Source organism: Leopardus geoffroyi, chromosome D1 (genome assembly GCF_018350155.1).
Source record: "Leopardus geoffroyi isolate Oge1 chromosome D1, O.geoffroyi_Oge1_pat1.0, whole genome shotgun sequence".
Lineage (NCBI taxonomy): Eukaryota > Metazoa > Chordata > Mammalia > Carnivora > Felidae > Leopardus > Leopardus geoffroyi.
This window is the reverse complement of record NC_059329.1, coordinates 113,989,714-114,002,448: the sequence shown is the minus strand read 5'-3', so window position 1 is coordinate 114,002,448 and position 12,735 is coordinate 113,989,714. Positions and strand designations below refer to the sequence as shown.

Sequence of the window (12,735 nt, the reverse complement as noted above, 5' to 3'; positions counted from 1 at the left end):
CCCCAGGAGCAGAGCCCCACCCAGGCCTCGCCTGAGCCACATTTTCCACATTAGTCCGGGGGAGCGGGGGGCCCCGGGGAGGGGGGTTCTGCCTGGACCCTGGGCCCGTGCCACAGTTTCCAGTCTTCCTCCTGGGCCCCTTGGGTGGTGCATGGGGGAATATCCCCTCCCTGCTCACGGCCCTACCCTTACCTCAGCATAGAAGCCTCGCTGAGACCCACCCCCCCCCAGCACCCTGGGGTGCCACAGGGAGAGCTGAGCTTGGGGACCAGCCACCGTGTGGACTCTGGGGCTAGGCCTCTGTGTGGGGCCCCACATGACCCACCCACGTATCCTCTGGATGCCCACCCCTGTTTCTGGAGCCCCTGCCCGTCTCCCCCATGCTGACCCTTTTCAGGCCATCAGCCCCGTTGGCTGCCACATGGTTTGGGTCCCTTGGTGCTCCCCAGCCCCCCCGGACAGGACTAGGAGGGAGGCCAGGACCCTCTCCCCTCCCCCTGCCACCTGCAACCCTCTCTGGGCACCCCAGAGTCTGTGGGCCCTTTCCAGCTGAGAAAGGAGCTCAGCCTGCCTCCTCCTCTTGCCTCAGACCAAAGGGACAGGAGGGGTGGGGATGTCCTGCACCCACCCGCACCCCCAGCATGGACCCCACTCTCCAGCCTGGGAAATACCGAGACCCCCTGCCCAGGACGTCCTGCTGTGCACCCCTGGAGCAGCCACGGGACCACGAAGGGGCTGGCCACCTGCTCCGAGCTCAGCCCCGCCCCCCACGCGGGACTCTGTGCGGGCTGGATGCCCACTCTCACGGGCACCTTCCCCACTGCCGCTTCCGCCCAGGCCATGCTGAGGCGGTGCCCGCTATGACCCCCAAGGCCGCCACACAGCAGGGAAGGTCTGGGGGGGGTCTCTTGAGAGGACCATGCAGGACAGGGGGCTGGGTGGAGCTAGAGCCAGGTGAGAGGGCACAGCCCAGGGGCCGGTAGGGCTGGAGGGGGCCGGGGCTAGCCCCCAGCCCTTCCCCAGGGCTCACGGCCGTCAGAAATGGCCCCACTGGGGTAAGAGAGACCTGGGCACAGACAAGGTGCTTAAGCCACAGACGAGGGACGGACAGACCCCCACGGAGGGCTTGGGGCAGAGGGCTTTGCCTCGAGGCCTTGGACAGATGAGTCGGGGGTTGCCAGGCCTGCCGTCCTGAGAGCTCAAAGCCAGGGAGGGCCCTGGAGGTGTGTGGTGGTGAGCGGCCACCAGGAGTGAGTAGGGCCTGGGGAGACTGGCTAGTGTCTCCCGGGAAGCCCCCAGGCCGCTCTCCCCAAGGGCCAGGGGGAGGGGTGGGAGGGGGGCACCCTGGGCTGGGCCAGCCATGGGGAATGCTGGGGGCCTGAGCCGGAAGGTCATGTCCAGACCCCTCGAGTGAGCGGAGGGGCAATTTGCAGAGCTCGGAATCCAGCCCCAGGCGCGTTGCCGGGGCCGCAGGCCCAGAGAGGTCATCTGGGAAGCAGCTCAGCTGAGCACTCCGTCAACATACATTCTGGGGACAATTCCCAGGCCCTGCTCTGTGGGGGTGGGGCCCCTGTCCTCCTCCTAAGGGGGACACGAAGCTTGTGGCGAAGGCCCGGCCTGCAGGCCTGCCTCGGACAGCGCACCCCCGGACCGACTGCACAGCTGTGAGCCCTGCCCCCACCCCAGGGACCGCCCCCCCCAGCCCCGCCCCCACGCTGTCACAGTGCTGAGATGAGGAGGCTCAGCCAGGACCCCTTCGGCCCTCCGGAGCTGCCGGGGCGGGGTGGGGGGGGGGATGCTCAGCACAGGCTGGTCCTCTGGGGTGAGCCGGGCATCCAGGCACAGAGGGGTCTCCTGCCTGGCCTGGGCTGCCTGGCGAGGTCTCGGAGGAGGCGGAGTACAGAGGCGAAACCCTAGAGCAAGGCCAGGAGCAGGGTGTGAGGTCCCCAGCACACTGTCACGGCCCCGGAGCCCAGCACTCAGACGTGGAGGCCGGGGAGGTGCTCAGAGGGGTTCTCTCCTTTATTGAGATCGTGAGCGGGCAGCGCGCAGCGTCACGGGCGGGACAAGGACGCCCGCAGGCCGAGCGGGGAAGCAGTGGGGAGGGGGTCAGCGGGGTGCCCTCCAGCAGGGACGGTCTCCAGCGGGCTCTGGGGCTGCCCGGGGACCCAGCCCCTCGCTTGGGCAGGGGCCGGGGGAGGCGGGGGAAGGGTCTCTCCCGCTGTCCTAGCCGATGGCGCTCAGCGCATGGGTGAGGGTGTGCAGCTCGTCCTGGACGCCCTGCAGGGAGCGCCGGATGGCATGGGGACTGTCCAGCACGTCGATGGCCAGCGTGTACGGGTCAAACTTCACAGAGAAGGGGCGCTGGATGCGGGAAGCATAGTTCCTAGGGAGGGCAGTGGGTATGGACCCTGGGTCACCTGGCGGGGACTCAGGGGACCCTGGGGAGACGGGGAGGAGCAGGGGCAGCGTCTGCGGCCTCCAGGAGACGGCCTCCTTCATCCCCGCAGGGCGAGAGCTGCCTGCACCCCCCAAAACTCTCTGTGTGACCAACTGCTCGGACAAGATGGGGGACCGAGCCTACTGCAGGGGGAGGGACAGGGGAGGGACAGGCCTGTTCCAAGCAGGTCTCTGCCGGACCCCCATCCCTCCCCACACCTCCTCCAGGCGGCCTTCCCCGGGCCGTGTGCTGTGCAGAGCCCCAGTTCTGTTGCTGGTCCTATGCTTGCTTGTGGGATCCAGCCCTCCCCCCACCTCCTCTCTGAACACACCGCCCCTGGGCCTCAGTTTCCCCTGACTCGAAAATAAGACCCTCTCCAAGGATGAGCAGGTGGGACGCATCTCAGGCTTTGCCCTCTTGCCCAGACGCCGGTGGTCATGCGCCCTCAGCCCCCCTCCCCGGAAGTGCCTGCTCCCTCCAGGCCCCCCAGGCTTTCCACACCGGCCCTCGGCCGCCCCTGCCCCTCTCCTCTGTCCCACCCCATGGCACCAGCTGCTTAGAGGCTGGGAAGGACCCCACACATCCTTCTTACAAAGGTCACACTCTGCCTCCCAACACGTGGCCTTGACCCGGCCACCAGCAGTTCTCCCCCTCCCTGGACTTTTTGGTTGGGGGTCCTACTGTGGGAAGGGTGTGCACAGTGGGTTCACAGGCCCGGGCCTGCTGCAAGCTCGCCCTGTCTGGGGGCACCTGGGGGGCCTGGGCACCTGAGTTTGTCCTTGGCGTCGCTGAAACTCTCGGACACGAAGTAGACGGGCTGGTAAGTCTGGTCCTGGTAAGGCTGTACGGCTGCAGCATCCGGGTCGAAGGCCCGGATCTCGGGCTCCTCAGACAGAGAGTGCTGGGGGGAGGCCGCAGGGTCACGGGCCCCCCACCCTGGCCCGCCGCATCCCCCTCCCCGGGGGTCCTCCCGAGGCCTGGAGGCCATGTGGGTGGGGCAGGGTCCCCCGGTGGGGTGGCCTCACCAGGAGCTCCCCGTAGGAGGACAGCAGTCCAGCACCGTAGGCCTTCACCTCCCCATTCTGTTTGCACAGCCCGAACTCCACCGTGAACCAGTACAGCTGGCGGGACGGGCACAGCGTTGGCAGAGGTAGCCGCTGCCCACACCGCGGCCCACCTACCCTCGGGCCTGGGGCACCCCCCCACCCAGGGCAGAGCCCGGCCAGACTCTGGCGAGGTCACAGCATAAAGGTGACACTTCCCGGACAGAAGTGAGGGCCCAGGCCCAGGTAGGGGGGCCCTGCCCTGAAGCCAGGCACCCTGGGGCCAGCCCCCCAAGGCCCTGCAGGGGAAGGCGCCCACCGTGGACAGCTTCTCAATCTCCTCGTCGGAAGCCCCCAAGGACGCGAGCCCAATGTCCTGTGGAGGAAAGGGGAGGCTGAGAGGGGAGAGGCTCGGCCCAACACTGCATGGGCGCCTGCGTGGGGCGAGGACACTCCAGGGGCCTCCTGGACACCGGCCAGGATGCAAGGGCCCTCTGGGGATTCGGGGACCCTCCCAGGATCCGGGGAACCTCCTGGGATGGGGCATCTTCCCAAGATGCAAAGGTCCCCCAGGTACACAGGGCCCCTCCCAAGATGGAGAGGACCCCATAGGTATGCAGGTGTGGGGGGCCCTCCTAGGATGCAGGGACCCTCCCAGGATCAATCGAGGGCCCAAGACGTCTCTTCAGGAAGCAGCCAGCAGGTGGCAGCACAGGCCGTGGGAATCCGCCCACCCGCCCGCTGCGCCAGGCCCGCCAACGCCTCCTCATTTTTATAAGCGGTTTGCCCAGAACGGGTCTAAGTGCAGCCAGTGCGGCTCACCCACCCCTCTCTTCCAGAACGATGCCTCTCCCTGAAGCCTCACGGGCCCAAGCGGGCACCGTCCAGCCGCAGAGGGACTCGGGCAGGGCGCTGAGGCTCAGGCAGCACGCCCCCCAGCCCTCAGCCCGGCGGGTCCCCGGCCTGGGGCCTGGGGCACAAACCTGGGAGAACTGAGCGAAGGTGCGGTCGGCCAGCATGGGCACGTGCCCCAGCAGCTCGTGGCAGCAGTCCCTGTGGGGGTGGGGAGAGGGGCGGTGCTTGGGGGGGGGGTGTCCAGGGGCCCGACTGCCCGCCCCCGGCCCCCTCCCTCTCTGCCGGCCCCGCGTGGGGAGGCTGGGCGGCAGGGGCAGGGCCCGGGGCGGGTGCACACTCACGGCTCCGGGGAGTGCATGGGCGAGGAGGCGTGTCGGATGTACTGGGTGCACTGGAACACTCGGAAGGCCAGGCTGGCCAGGAAGTCCCGGGCGGACAGCAGGCCGGCCACGGGCCGCAGCTGGAACCCTGTCCGTTCTGCAAGGACCCCGGCCGGTCAGGGCGCCCGGCAGGGTGGGCGCCTCCCTCCTCCGCGCCTCTCCCCGCGGCCCGCGCACCCTTCAGGAAGCGGGACACGTCTTCCAGCTGAGGGATGCTGTCCTCCCGGTACCCGCTGAAACGCTCCAGCAGCTGGAAAGCCTCCAAGTGTTCCCGGCAGGCGTGAGTGACGTAGAGGCCCTTGAGGGTGGTGTAGACCTCCTTCCTGCAGGCGGGGGTCTCAGGCGGGGGTCTCAGGCCTGGCTGTGGTGCCCCGCGTCCCCAGGCAGCCAGGCCTGCCCCCGACCTGGATGCCGGCCCCTCCCCTCCTCACTGTGCTCTGCCTTCGGCAGGCTCCACGGTGGGGGCGGGGGGGGGGGGGTCCCCCACTGCAGGCCTCTCGCTGGACCCTGGAGACCCTGGCCACTGGGAGGGGCCTTTGCCCACGGCTGTGGGGGGTTCCAAGGGACAGAGGCCGTGGGGACGGCCTGACCCACCACCAGCCTGTCCCTCTAGACCGACAATCAGGGCCTTGGGAAGTCCTTTCCCCACCTGGCCATCACACGTGGGGACTTGGGGGGGTCTTCCCCCGGCCCTCCTTGCCCCCTCCACCCTGGGATGGGCACCGGGGTCTTACCAGGTGGCGATCTCCTCGGCCGTGTACTCCACACGGGGAATGGGGTCGCCACTGCAGAGGGGGGTGTGCAGTCAGCGGGGCCGCCTCGGGGGCGTGTGGGGAGGTCGACGGGGCCCCCTCGCGAAGGGCGTGTGGAGAGCAGACAGGAGGGGCTTGGGGCCGGACGCCCAGCTGGCCGTGTGGCCTCAGCAAGCTGCCTGGCTTCCTCCACGTGACTTGGGGGCCCAGGCCGGTGACCACAGTGCCAGTGTTGGTCAAAGACACAAAGACACCCCTCCCCCGGTGTGCCAGTGCGAGGCTACAGGACAGGGTCTGGGTCCCTGGGGCTGAGGCCCCAGGGGTCCTTACTGCTTGTACTGAAAGGCTATCTCGGCGATCAGCTTCCTGCGCTGCCGGTAGGCCTGGTCCGAGAAACCCTGCACGCACCGTGGACGCACTCAGGAGGCCGCCCCGCCCGCCCCGCCTGACCCCTCCCTCCCTGCCACCGCCCCCTCCCACCTGCTGCCCCGCCTCTCCCCACCCACTGCACCCTCCAGCCCAGCCGGGCCCCTCCCCACCAGTCACCCCTCTCCCCGCCCACCGACCCCCCCACCCCCAGCTCGCTGGCCCCCTTCCCTGCTCACCACCCCTCCCTGCCCACCAGCCCCGCTATGGCCGGGGCACCGGCAGGCGCCTGGCGGCTGCTCTTAGCCAGGCCTCGGTGGTTTGGCCGGGAGCTGGGCAGCAGACAGGCTCCCCATCCAGGGTCGGCCTGGGGCCCACACCCACCACCCTGGCCACGAGTATGGGGACACAGGAGGCCCCCGGGAGGCGGCAGCTCACCGGGTGACCCAGGTCCAGGTCAGGGTCAAACTTGGTGACCAGGTGGTGGCACTTGTCCAGCTCGGAAACTTTCCTCGGGAACCAGAAGACTTCGAGGAGGACGGAAGGGACACAGGCCTGTGTGAGCGTCGGGCCTCCCCCGGGGCTTTCTCGGGGGTCCCAGAGGGGCAGGAGGCCCGAGCCAGCAGGGAGGGGGTCCCCCGGGCCGCACGTGCGGTCACCTCAGGGGTCCCCTGCGGGAGCTTCTCTGCCCCCACCTCGAGGTCACGGGCAGCCCTCAAGGGCAGTGGACGCAGCCTTACCTTTGTTCTCCCTGGCACCCCGCACGTCCTCAGCCACCCGGCGCACGGAGCTGAGCAGGGCGGGCAGGTCCGCGCTGGGTACCTGACAGCACACGAAGTATTCCAGGCGGGGGCCCCCTGCGCGCGGCCTCTGGGCCGGCCGGGTCTCCAGGTGCCGGATTTGGGCCTCAAACGTCTTAGGGAACAAGGGAGACAGAGATGGAGAGAGAGACAGAGACGGGGAGAGACAGAGATATGGAGAGAGACCGGGAGAGAGACGGGGAGAGACAGGCGCAGGAAGGGAGAGGAAGGCGGAGAGGGGAAGGAGGAACCGCCCCGGGCTCTGCCCGGAGGCCCCGCCTAGACCTTTGCCACCAGTGATGCCCATGTTGCGCTCCACACTGAGGTCGGACCCGCGGCCTGGGCCGAGCTTGTGGCTGGGGAATTGCATTTTGACCAGTGTGTGTAATGGGAGTCGTCACCGCGGCCCCGCAACCCAGTGTTGTGGGTGACGTGATGTGTCCCTCGGCCACACCCAAGCAGCCTGAGTCCCCAGCCGCTGGTCAGAAGGTCCCGCCATCCCTGATGGTCTCATCTGGGCCCACTGGCCACCGGCCACACCCAGGGGCTGGGGGCGGGGGGCCTAGATCCCACTGTGACCAGACCAGGAGGCTCAGCTCCCCCCCCCCCCCCCCCCCCGGACTAAGCCCGCTGAGAGCCTGGGGGTCTGGCAGGAAGGCTTGCTCACCACCGCCACCTCCCGTTGCCCAGCAACGAAGGCGCACGGGTCTCGACGGGCCCTCAGGCCACACGGCGTCCAGGAGCTGGAACAGGCCAGCTGTAATATCATTTGGGCATTTCTGCCAAGGGCCAGCGTCCCGCCCGGCCTGCTGTGGTCACATCACCTGATGCAGTCGGCCGTCACGTTAGCCAGAGCCCATCAGGGGCAGGCTTTGAGGGGACCCTACTGTCCAGGCCGTCCTGCCAGGAGCCACACCCGCTCACCCCATGTGTGAGGGGGTGGGGGCGGGGCTGGGAGGGGCAGCGGGGCTTGGTGGCCTCAGCCCAAAGGCTCAGGCTCAGGGAGTTCCTGAGATCACGGGGTGTACCGTGAGGGCCACGGGGTCCCCAGAGCTCTGGGGGAGCAAAGCCCCCTCTCCCCCCTGCCCTCAGTGGCCTGGGCAGCCGGGGCTGGCCCCTGAAACAGCCAGGTCCGCACCAGCCACACTGGTCACACCAGTCACCCGCTGCCCTCACCTCGAACACCTTCACGGCCCGGGACAGTGAGGCTTTGGCGCCCCGCAGGGTGAAGATCAAGTTGAGTGTGGCCTTTCCGTCCTTCTCCTTGAACACTGCGGTCTCCAGGGGGTCCCCAGGCTCTGAGGAGGCGGCCCCCGCGGCCTCTGCCTTCTCTCGCTCCTTGCGAGCGTCCTCGATGAGGCTCTGCCGTCGCCCGATGAAGCGCGGGGACTACGGGCAGAGAGCGTGCCGTCTCCCCCTGCCCTCGGGCCACCTCCCTGCCCTTGGGCCACCCCCGGTCCCAGGCTCTGACCCGCTGGTGCCGAAGCACAGGCTGTGCACTTGGGAGGGACCGGCAGGCCAGGCCTCGCCTATGTCCCCACCGGATGGTGGAGGGGGGCAGTGGGGGGCAGCCAGGAAGATGAGCGGCCACAGAATGGTGGGAGGATGAGCCCACGGCACCCCCAGGCAGCCTTGCCTCTGTCCCCAGGCCCTAACGGGATGAGGTGACAGGAGGTGTGACTCAGGACCCTGAGGTAGACAGCGGCCAGAGCGCTGGAGAGGGCAGGGAAGTGACGTCTGGCTCCTGGGAGGCCCCCCCAGGCCAGCCCCTCGGAATGACCTCTCCTTAGGGTCCCCTCAGCACAGGGACACGCGGCCAAAGTTAGCCCTTCGCCTGGACCCAGGGGCCCGGGGCCGCAGCCTGTCCCCAAGACCAGAGCCCCCAGGCCTGCGTGGGGGAGGAGCTGCATGTCTGGGGCTCATCCCTTGGAGCTGAACTTCCAGGAAGGTTCTGGTACCATCGGGTCTTGGATGGTGGTGGTAAGGGGGCAGGAGAAGCCCCTTGAGAGTCCCCAGTTGACCTCGGGGGGATGGACAGAACTGGGGGGGGCTGGGGGGTGTCCCCGGGCCTCTCTGGGTGGGGAGGCCATCTCACTGAGAACCCAGGCAGGGGGCGGGGGGAGGGGGTGCAGTGGCCGCCTGCAAATCACGTTTCCAGAACCCAAAGCCTATTTTCCTTAAAGGTCAAAACACGAAAGCCTATTTGAAACGTTGGGGGAGCTGACTGTTCCGAGACATCCCCGAAGGCCCCTCTTCCGGGCCAAGAGGGTCCTGGAGGCCCTGGCCCGGTGAGAATCCCCAGTACAGACGTCTCGAACTCAGGGGGCCCTCGGGTGGTGGCTGACGCCTTGGGGACCGTCCTGGTGGTCAGGGGGGCCCGGGGTTGCTGGCAGGGGAGGTGGGATTCAAGACAGGAGGTCACACGCGGGCACAGACACGGGGCTGGGGGACGGGTGACATGGCAGATGGAAATCGCCCTGGAGCCCCGACCGCCCTGGGGCTCGGAAGCGGGGTCCGTGCCTGTTGGCCCAGCACCTCCCACCACGAGCCACCGCCAGGGCCCGGGACGCGGTCACACGCGCACCACACCCGGGGCCACGGCGTTGCGGGCACCCTGAGTCTGCGGCCCCTGCCGGCCTTCGGGGGACACCCCTGCGCTTCTGGCCCGTTCCGGCCTCTTACCATGATGGCTTCGGCCTGCTTGGCGTCCAGCTCGGAGACGGCCCTGCGGAAGCCCTTGGCCTGCGGCGAGGCGGCGTTGGGAGTGGGCATGGTGCGGGCGTCCGTCCGGGGCTCACCTCCACGGCCCTCCGCCAGGCGGCCTCTTATAGGCCGAGCTGACGTCAAGGCCCCTGTGGGCCCCCCACCTCCCACCTCCTCGCCTCCCCTCCTGCCGCCTGAGGGAGGCGGTGGGCGGGAGCCGAGTCGCGCAGGAGAAAGGGCTCTGTCCCATTAAATCTAATTGCGTCCCTGCCGCAGGCACCCGGCAGGGCAGCGGCCCGCGCTCTGAATCATCTCGGCTCCGGCGGGAGGGCTCTGCAGGGCTGGGGACAGCTGGGGCCCCCTTAGCTCCACACGCCCAGTGGGGGGACTGGCTGGTACACAGGGAGGTGCCATTCCGGGCCCCCCAAGAGCGCCCGTGACACGAAACCCCGCACCTCGGTGGCAGGTGGCCCAGAAACCCCCAAAACGAGAAATCCAGACCTAAACCTCGGAAGGATGTCGGGAGGCAATCTGCTTTTCCCGAAGATTCTTCACCAAATTTCCCAACAGGGTCCCAGCAGGAGTCTCATCTGTCCCTTGTCCCAGGTCCCTGTGGCCGGATCCCCAGGCACAGCCAGTGATACCTGGAGTGTTCCAGAAAGGCCCATCCCTCCTCCAGTGTCAGGACACTGGGAAGCCGGGTGAGGGAAGTCTGTATCGATTGCCCCGTGGTTTCTGTGGCCTGTCCCCCCCGGCCTGCAGCCCACCCTCTCACGGCCCACTGCTCCCTCCCCATCACAGGTGCCACTATCCTGGAGACCAGGGGACAGGAGGGCACCTCTCTGCAGCTGCGGTCCAGGGTGAGTCCCACGACATCAACGTGCCGGGGACGACGGCCTCCCTTGTGCCCTGGGCGTTGTGGGCTCAGCAGGGAGGGTCTAGACCACGGCCCACCTAGAAGGGCAGGGTGGAGGGAGAGGATCCTCCTCCCCCCCCCCCCCCCCGCCCCGGGAGGCCACTGCCCGGCCACTCCCTTCCAGAGACAGCGCACTGGAGGTGGGTGGTCCAGGCAGACTTACTTCCTAGACTCCCCTCCTGACCTCTACAGTCCACCCCCCCGCTGGTCACCTCCGCCTCGGCCCAGGACCCACCCACTCTTCATCACAGTGGCCGGCCGCCCCCTCTCCTCCAGGCCCGTTCCCCGCACTGGTCTGACCTTGTCATTCTCTTGCTTCACAACCGTCTGTGGCTCCCCACCACCCCCTGAAGGCAGCCTGAAGCCTCAGTCAGTGTGAAGAGAAATGCCCTCTCCCACCGCCCCCGCTGGTCTTCTCAGCCTGGGCCAGTCCCACTTCCTGCTCCAGGAGGGCGTGGGGCTCCACGATGCCCAGCTTGAAACACTCACCCCCTTCTTCTTCCGGCGAGCTCCTACACATCCCACAAAGCCCGGCTCAGCCACCATTCATCCTGCGACGGCCGCTTCCTTGCCTCTGGTATTAACCTCCCTGCTCTGTTCTCCTCCTGGCTCATGCCTCCTGCTCTACAAACACCCTGAGGGCAGGAAGCCCACCAGCTTGGCCCCACTGCGTCTCCTGGAACCTGGCGTAGGCCCCCACCTGTCTCGTCTCCTAGACTCTGGGCTCCAGGACACATCTCAGTGGCCTCGCCTTCTAACGCCCGGCCCAGAGGAGGCCTTTCCACAGGGGGTGGACACAGGCCCTGGATGGCAGGAATTTGCCCCGAGACCCCAGCAGTGAGGGCGGGAGGCAGGCTCCACCCCAGGGTGCAGGCTTCCGTGGCTGCGCCTGAGCCCCCAAGGTCCCAACCGGCATCCGGGCCTCCTGAAACCCTGGGCAGGCTCCCTGCCTCCAGGAGGCCCCCCCAGGGCTCTCATCTGCCCCCTCTGGGGTGGGCTGCTAGGGACCCTTTAGTGATGTGGTCCAGGCCCGTCCGTTTGCCCAGGGGGCGCCGGCAGGGGTTAAATACCGCACAAGAGGCGTGCGGACCTTTGCTGAGTGTGGATTTAACCTTTCGGCAAATGTCTTCCGCTGACACAAATATTGTTTTTTAATTCCTTCGCCTACCTGAGCCAGCGGGGGCCCGCATGCCAGTTCTCTGTGGGGGCTGAGCTTTCCGCATCCTTCCCTGGGGCCAGGTGGCCGTGGGCAGAGGGCAGAAGCCCGTGGACACCCTCCCGCTCTGTCTGTCTGTGTGCATGTCGGCCCGTCCTGGGAAGCCTGTCCCACACAGCCGCTCTCCGGGGCTGGCTGGCCATGCTGGGCCCGGTCTGGGCCCCTCCTCCATGCCCCCAGGTCCACACCGGCCAATGCTTCTTTCCTGACTCAGCACCTCGTGTTCTCCGGCCTGACCATGGGTCCCCCTGCCTCCGGGGCCTCCCAGGCTCAAGCCTTCAGAGGGTGATCTGGAGCGCCTGCTGGCAGACCGTTGAGGAGTCTGTAGACCCATTCTGAGGCCCCAGGCGAGTGATTTCTCTGGTCCTGCAGCGTCTCGAGCCCGGGATTCCCAGCTCCCAAGACACCGTCCTTTCAGGGATTCCGTGGTGTCGGTCCCCAGGCCACAGGGCAGGAATCAAAAGGGCAGACAGAGAGCACCCGTCCCTGCCCCAGGGACAGAGGGCAGGGCTTCGAACACTGCAGAGGCGGTGGGCACAGGGGAGGGCATGGGGCCCTGCTGACCAGACAGCCCTGAGCCAGTGTTCCCTCTGGAAGCCACCTCTTTGTGCCTGGGCCTCCGGAGGACTTCATAGCCCATAATGACAGGGTGCCGCCCCCTGGCATCGACCGGGGGCCTGGCGTGGGGCAGGGGCATTCAATCTGGGCTCCGTGGCCACGCCCCTGGGCACACCGCGGGGCCCCCTGGGGGACCCCCGCCCTTCCTCTCCTCCCCAGACCACAGGCCGGACATGAGCTGTGGAGGGAAACCGAGGTGGCACCTCTTCTGGGGGTCCTTGCCCCGTCGCCCCACCGTGGAAAACCACATGCACACAGCCTGAGGCTCGTGCTCTCCAGAAATCTGGAGGTCGAGGGCTGCTTCCACGGCGAAAGCAGCAAGAAGGGCTTTGTCAGGGGTGTCACCTGCATCCGGGAAAGGTGCACAGCTCTCTCTCTCTCTCTCTCTCTCTCTCTCTCTCTCTCACACACACAGCCCCGGGGCCCAGGGCGTCCGCGTCTCCAGAGAAGCCTTGTCCAGACCCCTGAGGCTGGGACCACTGTTCTGCTCACGGGACTTCACGGGCACACACACGTCCCGCTGAGGATTTGGGGGACACTCAGTCCACGCCTGGGCTCTGGGGTCCTCGGGGGCTGCTGGGGCCAGTGAGGCCTGTGCCTCCCCCCCCCCCCCACCTCCTGCCCAGGGCGGCTGAGTAGGCCCTGA

At 67.9% G+C, this 12,735-nt stretch overlaps 1 protein-coding gene across 1 annotated transcript; it reads right to left on the bottom strand.

The window, feature by feature from the left end:
- Positions 1-1,998: 1,998 nt before the first annotated feature.
- Positions 1,999-9,422, bottom strand: TH (tyrosine hydroxylase). The gene is made up of 13 exons (XM_045486323.1): positions 9,319-9,422; positions 7,813-8,025; positions 6,577-6,751; positions 6,275-6,363; positions 5,801-5,868; positions 5,453-5,503; positions 4,896-5,041; positions 4,680-4,815; positions 4,467-4,536; positions 3,803-3,859; positions 3,466-3,561; positions 3,208-3,341; positions 1,999-2,386 (listed from the first exon to the last, which is right to left on the bottom strand). The coding sequence occupies exons 1-13, from the start codon at positions 9,406-9,408 to the stop codon at positions 2,227-2,229; spliced, it is 1,485 nt and encodes a 494-aa protein (XP_045342279.1). The 5' UTR covers positions 9,409-9,422; the 3' UTR covers positions 1,999-2,226.
- Between the last annotated feature and the right edge of the window lie 3,313 nt (positions 9,423-12,735).